This window comes from Orbicella faveolata, unplaced genomic scaffold (genome assembly GCF_042242905.1).
Source record: "Orbicella faveolata isolate gen_17 unplaced genomic scaffold, um_ofav_v1 contig_13, whole genome shotgun sequence".
NCBI classification, from domain to species: Eukaryota; Metazoa; Cnidaria; class Anthozoa; order Scleractinia; family Merulinidae; genus Orbicella; species Orbicella faveolata.
In genome coordinates this window covers 24672644-24682500 of record NW_028301540.1, presented here as the reverse complement: position 1 = coordinate 24682500, position 9857 = coordinate 24672644, and the positions used below count along the sequence as shown (strand labels likewise).

At 36.6% G+C, this 9857-nt stretch overlaps 1 protein-coding gene across 1 annotated transcript; it reads left to right on the top strand.

The window, feature by feature from the left end:
- Positions 1 to 1305: 1305 nt before the first annotated feature.
- On the top strand, positions 1306 to 2352 carry LOC149115742 (uncharacterized). The gene is made up of 2 exons (XM_089285715.1): positions 1306 to 1389; positions 1858 to 2352. Exons 1-2 carry the CDS (start codon positions 1306 to 1308, stop codon positions 2350 to 2352), a joined length of 579 nt encoding a protein of 192 aa, XP_089141841.1.
- Positions 2353 to 9857: the final 7505 nt, after the last annotated feature.

Genomic DNA, 9857 nt, shown 5'->3' with positions numbered 1-9857 from the left:
CATTGTCACATTTCTTTGAAACAACCCGCCCATTGGTTTTCCTTACAGTACATTCCTCAGTTTTGTACAATGTACAGCACTTAGGACAGGCAACAAATTTTTCAAACTCATCTTGTCCAAGTCCAATGTATGATTTGGCCATATAAAGTGTCTGTGGTAAACTTTGTGCAAATTTAACAACAGACTCAACCTTTGCCACATTTCCAATCATTGTGATAAAAAGTCTTAAGAATTTCAACAGAATTAGCATTCCATGATCAGAAACTTTATAAAGTGTTTGCCATAGAAAAAGGAACAAAACAAGGACTTTTGATTCAGACGACACTCCATACTGGCCAGCTGAGTCACTTGCTTCATCAGATTGGTCTTCTTCACCATACTCAAAACCTTCATCTCCAGTTCTGTTGTCATCGCTTAAATTTTCATCACTTACCTATAATAACAATAAAAACAGTTATAAGCTAAGATGATTGTGAAAATGAGAAATATCTTTTACGCACATGCCATATTTCTACATGTAGGTATATTACAGATAGTCAAAGTGACCCGACAGCAGTTCTTCTCAGATAATCATGATATCATACTATATGTATAACAGGCATACACAGCAGCCTGCCTGAGGGGGTTTATTTACAAAATATTGTCAGCTAAAGTAAATAGCTGAAACGATAGACAAGAATAAAATAAGCATGGCTTACAAATTCACCTGTTGTGAATGTCAATTTTTTATTACACTGTCAGCTAAAAAGACATTCAGCCACTATAGAAATACAGTGTAAACAGCTTTTAACAAAACATGACAAGTGAAGGCCACAAGAATCTGGTTTTTAAGGACTTTTGAAATTTGTTTATTTTTTGCCTAAAATTCAACGACAAACCCACTTCAATGCGTAATATGCTTACATGTACACGTTACGTATTCAAATTCGGTTTACATGTCCATATGACAATGGCAAATGTAGTTGTACCACTTACTTCATCATTATTAACACAACCATTAAAACAAGGAGCTGCACTCTCTGTCTCATCAGTGTCACTGAAAAACACTTGATCCTCCTCATCAAACAAAGCTGACTGCTCTTGACTTGCACTGTAAGGCAGATACATTGTCAAACCTCTTTACATGGCATGTTTAGTGGGTATTAGACAAATGGGATCTTGGCAACTGACAATCACTTGGTACAAAATCCACTATGCTGTAGAGCAAGCTACATTTTTGGGACATCCTAAAGAAAACAAATTCATCCAGTCTAGTATTAATGAACTTTTTCTGTTTTATGTTCCTTGTGTTACTTGCTCTTCAGCATGACAGATTTGTACCATGGACATGGCCATTTGCAAAGGGCCCATTTCATGTTTGTCCTTGAATGTCCTTTATCAGGGCTTTCAGTAAATTAGATAGTGCATTGTGGGAAATAAACAGTGTAGGTACTAATATTGAGTGCCAGACTACACCAACTCTGTATTGTGAGAACATCTAAGGTGTCTTTCTTTGAGAAATTACTTTTTTAGTCGGTATTTTAAAATGTCTAGTACAAACCTCCCTCAGAAATATAACTGCTCCTGATTGTGTGAAAAGTATAATAGACCGATTTCAATATATTAAAATTCAGCCTAAGACAAGAGACCTCAGCACGAGGCTTAGTGGAATAACTACAGAGTTTGGGCGTTTATTTCCTGGAGCCTCGTGCTGAGGTCCATTGCTTTAGGCTGAATTTTAATATATCGAAATTGGGCTATTAGGAACTGAAATGAATAATTAGTTTTGAATAAGTAAAAAAAAAAATGATTGCAAATGATTAATAAGCAATAACATTGATAACTTTCATTTAATAATAATTTTTTCTGTACTTGCAGCTGTTTAATGCACGGTTAAAGGTTTCAAGTGACCAGGAAAAGGAAAACTTGCAGTCATTGAATTATGATTATGTCAGTGATGAGGAGAACGGTGTTGGAGTGAACAAGGGAAAGTGGGTCGTCCGCCGTCCAATCTGGAGGTCAGAAAGGGCAAGTGTGCTGATGGAACGGCTCCAGCAGCGGATAGACAATAGCCAGCGAGAGGACCTGAGGCCTCGTGTTCCGAGAATTGAGGGTGTGCCATCAGAGAGGCAAATGCCCAGGCGTAATGTACCCTGGGCTATAGCAGACATCGAGCCTGCAACAGGAGGCGAACACTCGGTCGAGGAGGTGGATGAAGATGAAAGGAGCAGCCACACCCCAACCTCCGAACAGCATTCTACACCAGTCTCTATTGTGCATAGAGGTGATAAAGGCAAGCTTAGAAGGGAACATAGACACGCACCACGCTCTCCTAGGAGACAGAGGCATGCTATCCAAAGTGACTCTGAATAGTTCAAAGAGAATTTAAAAAAAACTGAAGAATATAACTGATTTATTAATACATTTTATTAATACATGTAGTTCATGTTGAAAATGCTGGTGAGAATATACCTTAAGGTTGCCACATAGCAGAATTTAGTTCTAAAAACTGAAGAAAATAACTTATTTATGAATACATTTTATTAATACATGTAGTTCATGTTGAAAATGCTGGTGAGAGTATACCTTAAGGTTGCCACATAGCAGAATTTAGTTCTAAAAACTGAAGAAAATAACTTATTTATTAATACATTTTATTAATAAATGTAGTTCATGTTGAAAATGCTGGTGAGAGCATACCTTAAGGTTGCCACATAGCAGCATTTAGTTCTAAAGTTTGCATGCCAAATGTTGTAGTGTTTTTTTAGACTTTGCCTCTCAAATGCTTCATGTTTTTTCATAACACAGCAGCATCTAGTTATAAAGTTTGCATGCAAAATGTTATAGTGTTTTTTTTTTTTTAAGACTTTGCTTCTCAGATGGTTATGCTTTTTCATAACAAAGCAGCATCTTGATATAAAGTTTGCATACAAAATGCTAGATTGTTATTTTTGGTTTTGCTTCTCAGATGGCTCCTTATACTTTTTCATAACACAGGGTCTTGTTAATGTAAATTCTTCCACATTTCAATGAAAATAAGCATACACGAACAAGTAACATTACAAATTTTTTTTATTTATAAATAAAGTATCATTTGAAATGAAATGAAGGTGTCATCATGGCAGTTGTTTACTTTTTGTTGGGATAACATTCATATTGTCGTGGTAATTTTGTTTTCCTTTGGGTGGGTTTTGTTAGGAATCCAAGGAATCGATAAAGAAATTAGAATGTGTTACACAGTTTTGGGGATATACAAGATTTGATATGGGTTCTCAGTACTTCAAGTTAGCGTCAGTATTCGATCATGAACAGGTTTCATACTTCGCATGAGTCTCGTGTTCCAGTCGAACATCACAGAACACCTGATGTGTCGTTTAGAATACCTTAAAACCTCACGCATGCGTCAGTATTCGATCATGAACACGTTTCATACTTCGCATGAGTCTCGTGTTCCAGTCGAACACTACAGAACACTTGAAGTGTGTCGTTAAGCATACCCTTAAAACCTCACGTATGCCTCAGTATTCAAACATGAACACGTTTCATACTTCGCATGAGTCTCGTGTTCCAGTCGAACACTACAGAACGCTTGAAGTGTGTCGTTTAGAATACCCTTAAAACCTCACGTATGCCTCAGTATTCAGACATGAACACGCTTCATACTTCGCATGAGTCTCGTGTCCCAGTCGAACACCACAGAACACTTGAAGTGTGTCGTTTAGAATACCTTAAAACCTCACGTATGCCTCAGTATTCAAACATGAACACGATTCATACTTCGCATGAGTCTCGTGTTCCAGTCGCACGCTTCGGACCACTAGCGTGTTGTCTGACTGAACTACCCGGTAGCGTATATTACCTGCATAAAATCCGTTCTTGAGGACGCGAGACATCTTTGGCTGTGAAAAATGTGACATAACTTTCGTATTCATAGCGTGCGATTCTCGAAAATTAGAGCATACTTGACGTGTTCATTAATATTCGAATACGTTCACGTCAGAAGTGGCGTCGGGCATCTCGTGTTCCAGTCGCAAACTCTCGAACAACTGAGAGTATTCGAAAATGTTCGAGTCATAAATGATTGCTATATCTTCGAAGAACATCTAATGCAACATTAATCTACCAAAACGTGGCCCGTATGATTTATCGAACACTTCGAGTCATTCAAGAGTATTAAATTTGAATACGGAAAAACAGGCCGGATTCCTATAGAATATTCCAGGTGTATTTCGAGTCAGCCGTAATCGAATACGTCAGAACATTGCGGCATACGCGGCGTGCGCCGATCCGTATTCGAGCGAATTCGGGCCCGAATATTTGGCTTTTCGCGCAGTGTTGGGTTATGGAATTTCATATTTTCTTTCAGCCAATCATAATCCAGAATTACGATGTGTAATTTGCACTGGTGTTACACTTTTTGCACTGGTGTTACGCTTTTGCAATGGTGTTACACTTGAACTGCACTACTCTCAGCCAATCAGAATCGAGTTATTTTTTTCATGCATATTATTATAAATACTTGTAACATGATACCTCTGAGCGTGAGACTTTCTGTGCCATTCATGGACGAGATGTACCTTCGCGGCCTTTCAGTTCCGTAATTTTCGAGAAATATCGCTGTACCTATAATGTGCAGTCCCCTCCACCTCGGTTTGAATTCAACGATAAACATGATGTCTTCTCTATTGGCATGAACACAGAGCAGTGCAGTAGACACACATAAAAAAAAGAAACACTTAGTTTTCAAAGCATGTCATATATATTTTTACATCTGGTTAATGTCACGGCTTATCTGATGTTTACATGTCGATTACAAATCACCGAACGACTTACAAATAGCGTACAAAAATATCGTATACACTACAAAATTTATCAAATGTGACAGAAATAACATGACTATAAACAACAACAACAACAACAACAACAACAAAAAACACTGAAGAAAATGTCCTAACTTTCTTATACATGTATGTAATAAATTTCTACATAAATAAATGAAGTATTTTAAAATATCTCTCTGTTTGAATAAATACTTCGATCAAACAAGATTATACCGATAAGTTTTATGAAGACAGGCTGATTCAGAGAAACAATTTTCCCTTTTCTGTTCCGCAGTGTATCAAATAAAATCTATTTCAAAATCGAAGTTACAATTCAGTCCTTCACAAGAGAAAAAAATTCCATTAAGCAGCGATTTCAAAGCAAAACTCTATGCTAATTAACACCGGGTATCCAACCTCCTTCACGGCTGTGATTTTCTTTGTTTTTGTTTTTTAAAACTCTATAATTATTAACGAGTTTGAGAAGATCAAATGAAAACTATCATTAAGGTCATAGTGAATATAGTCCATTACAAATGCCTCCAAATATGCTTCAACTAAACTGTATCAAAAATGTTAGGAGAAAATTCACTTTTTCATTTTTTTTTTTTTTTACAAACAATTTTTGCCGTGAAATGCCACCACGTTTTCATGGCATCTTTCAGGCACCATTGATAAATTCTTAATTTCCATGGCAATATATAATTGCACGAAAATCACTCATTACTTTGAAACTAGAAACGTATATTCTTAGGCCATTTTCCCTTCATTTTTGAAAGTAACAAACATCATTACTCTTCTAGCAATATACGAGAGTGATTATGTGGAGGGGAGGGGTACATTCGATGTCTAATAGTGAAAATTTGGGCATTTGTCTGTTGACGAACATTGGAAGAAGTCATTTCTTTTCAATTTTTCCAGACCACGAGGGAATCAAAACACAGTTAATAACTTAGGTCTGGCATGAATAAATCACTTGTTTTAGACACTCCGACAAAACCAAGCTCGACTCACTAATACAATTCACCTAGTTATATTAAAACACAAATTTGGGTGTGTTAAACACTTGCAGACCATGAATGGAATGACTTCCGTGTTGAGCAATAAACACAAACATTTTTTAAATCAGTTTTGAACAACTGTTAAAATAAGCGATACTGTCGAAAGACGATCAAAGCCGTTAATTTTATATGACCTAAGGCCTTGTATGTCAAAGCAAACCATGGTAACACTAGCCACAAATACATATTCTGGACTGTTTTGATTTGTGTGATTAGCTACGAAATAGATGTGAGCTGGGTTAGCTTAAATTCTCCACGTTTAATTGACATAACAGTGAAAGAGTAGCACAAGAAATAGGATGTTTTTTTCAATTTAATCGCTGCGTGACAAAATATGGGCGAGCCCTTGTTTACAAAAATTGTCTCATTACCATAAGCGCTTCAGTCACTGATGAAACGACAAAAATATCTGAATTTTCTCGTGATTGCTTCCTATGAAACCGTTAGTATTAAAAGTAAATTTATTTCCTACAGCTTTCCTCAGTGTGTATTTTTGTGGATAGCTTCTTTCTGGCATGGCTTGTCAACCTCTACATTTCTTAATGGCTCTTTACCTGAAACTGTGAAAGCAATACTGGAATGAGTAAAAAGCTTTCTCGCTATGCCGCACAGAAACACTGAACAAAACAAACACATTATGAACTGTTTAAAAGCCGAACGATAAAGACAGAGTCACCTAAAATGATTTCATGGACTGTGCTTGATAGAAATAACATTGATGTGCCAGTTTTTTATAGCCGGGGGTGTTTAGAAATGTGCAGTAAAATGAGTACCGGATTAAAGCCTTGTGGTAAGCTTTAAAATGTTGTTATGCAATAACCAGTTTGCGTGTAGCCAAGGTCTTTCAAGCGCAAAATTTAAACAGTTTCTTTTAGTTGGATGAGTTGTCCGCCATTATCAGGATTTCGCTTGAAGCAGATCAACTCTGACCACAAGGTACTGAGGAAAAAAATGCAAATGAAACCTTGCACCTCGTTTTGCATGGGCAAAATGCAGGGCGAGGTTGCTTGATCTTTTGTCGAGTTCGATTAGCCGGCCACGCTTGATATATCAATATTCTAATCATGGGTCCTCGTTTCATTGGTCATGCAATCAAAAATTCTGAAAATTTGGAACCGGGGACAAATGCTCCGGAAATTTGTCGAGAAAAATTCCGGAAAATCCGGAAATTGGTGCATTTCCGATAAGCGAACCATTCAACTGAAAATTTCGGTAATTTCGGGAGGAAAGTCAAGTGGAGCGGAAATTCCCAATAAGAAATTTCCGAAATATTCGGTATACCTCGCAAGGTTGTCCATTCTTCCTGAAATTCCGAAAAATACTATTCCATTAGTCATTGGAAATTTGCGGAAACTCAAGCCTGTTTTTTTTGTTTTTTTTCTTCTTCTTCTTCTTCTTCTTCTTCTTCTTCTTCTTCTTCTTCTTCTTCTTCTTCTTCTTCTTCTTCTTCTTCTTCTTCTTCTTCTTCTTCTTCTTCTTCTTCTTCCACGGACTGGAAAGCGCCCCCCCCCCCCAAAAAAACCCAGCATATAAAGAAGTGTTTCCTCAAAGCCTCGGAGCATGTCAAAATATTGATATATCGAGTGTGGCCTATTTGGTGACTGATATCACAATAAAAATTTATTTTCCCTTTAAGAAATTGTTTGAAGAGAGTTCAGAGCCAGGTAATTTTTTGAAAATTTAAAGTGGCTCTGAACCCTCTTAACAGATTTTTTTTTTAAATTTTGTAAGCAGTTTTTTTTAGTTAAAAGGGCTTAAAGCTAAAATTAAATGTGTTTTTAACAGTCAGCCTGATATATAAAACTGATGACTGCAACTTGTTTCCCTATGATTGGGCATTAGAGTATTAGAGTAATACGATTATTGTAGCATCACTTGTTAAACATGGTAGTATTCATCCTTCAAAGTGTAGCTTCTGGAAATGTGCTGGAAACTATTGTCAGACACCTTAATGCTTCAATTTGCTCGAAAGTGCCGAGCCGGCTATTATTTCCTAAAACTATTTAATTATCCCCATAAATTACTCTCCAGGATCGTTTGAACAGGCAAACGCATAACACTTGTTCGCTAGACAATATCAAAGGTGATTTCGGCATTTACACTTAAAATAAACAAGAAATATCACACTGAAAATCGTATGATGTACGGAAGTACGTTTCTCAAGGAGAACTTCCTCATTTGGCAGAAGGTTCAGGGCACTGGTCGTGATGACAACATGCAAGTGATTGACAGAAGCTTCTTGTTCGGGTTTTTAATTCAGTCAGCATACCATTTAGATCTTGCAATTTACATCAAATAATGAATATTCTCTAACTGTGGAAAAAAAACGCCAACTATCTTAATGACTAGGTTCTTGGGCTAGTGCACCTGACGGTTTATTGTAAAATAAATAAAGTTTGCTGCACTTATGAAACTTAAAAATACTGCTATGTCGAATCAAACATAGTTTAATATTCTATCCCGGATATAGGTAATAATGACTTGGTAATAAGTTATGGAGAATCGCTCCGGCCTGGGACAAGCCTAAGACCAGGCGAAAATAGAAGCAGACAGCTAGATCAAGCCTGGTTTACTCGTTAAGTGGAAGGGTGTGTCCCTGTCGCCTCCGCGGCCTCGAGTGAAGTGATGGGATGGAACACTTGTAAAGGGGGAGGGGTAGTCAATTCCTTTGTACTGTTATTTGCATAAAGTGTTAAGGCTGTCAATTACCAATGGAAATTGAGTTTGCATAGAAAAGAGTGGCAATACAAAAAGGAGAAAAAGAGATGAGGGCGTTTAATTTGTTTCACTTAGATTGAGGGGAGTTCTAAAATCGAAGTTGAAGACTTATAAAGTGAGTAATAGCTTAAATTGTATGAGGTACGAAAGTAAGAGTCTAAAGAAAAACCTTCTGGACACAGCAGGTGATGACAACGTGGCAATAATCGAGAGAGGTTTCCTGTCTTAGCTTCCCACTCAGTCAAAAAACTATTTGGATCTTAACGTGGAAAAAATATTCATTAAAAATTGAACCAAACATCAACCTCAACAGAAAAAATAACCAGGGTATTTGGAAGGCGTAATTCTAAAGCAATAAAAAAAAAAGCTGAAGAAGAAAAAAGGGGATTTATAAGTTGTTTTACAGACTGAGTCCTACTACTGACGCATAAACAATGAACCATCAACGCTACTTTAAAAACAGCTGGTAAAAATTGTACAGTGAGCTCAGTAGAGGGAAAAACACCAGAACATTTTCTTGAAAATACAGGCTGGTATTCCAAGAAAAGGACTGTTAGTATATAAACCTTTACATATGCCTTTTGTCTTCAGAATTAGGTTCAGACTTATGTGTTGGACATCACGATTTGGTGCTGCACCTAGGCAGCTCACAAAATAATGCCGAGTAAACCAAAGACAAAAGAGAAAGGGTGCTTAATTTGTTTTACTAAAACTGTGAGAGAGTCATGAAAAAAGAACAATTTTACATAGAAATGGCCGAGGAATGGGAATCGGCCGTACTTTACCATTCAATACTGTATTGACGTCTTTAAGCACTTTAATTCATTGCTTCCAAATTAAGAAAATTGGTTAATAGTATTCATACACTTTATTGCTTCCTAATAATTAAGAACATAAATAGTCTACGAAATAACTACAAATGATGGCAAAGAAATCGTCAAAAGAATATTTAGAAACCGGTCTGTGAAGTTTATCAAGCGTACATTGAATCAAACAAAAAGCAGTATTGAAATAAGAATTATTTACACGGTTTAAGACGGCTGAAAACGTCCAATGAATTAAGGAAAATTGCAAATCGAATATACACAATAACTTTAAAATGTTGGCAATCTCAGTGTCCAAATAAAGATTTAAAACCGTTCTGCAAAGGTTCTTTAAGCCATAGTGTACATTGAATCGATTCAAGCAGTTTCAAATAAACGTTTTTTACGAGATTTAGGTCGACTGATTCTCTCTACTGTACATAAGTATCATCAGCTACTGCGTTGTTCAAAATAAT

Excerpts from the sequence above, each read along its gene's own strand:
- LOC149115742 (XM_089285715.1), top strand. The coding sequence starts at position 1,306 with ATGACAGATTTGTACCATGGACATGGCCATTTGCAAAGGGCCCATTTC. Across the intron at positions 1,390-1,857 it reads GTCCTTTATCAGGGCTTTCA|CTGTTTAATGCACGGTTAAA; the intron begins GTAAATTAGATA and ends CTGTACTTGCAG.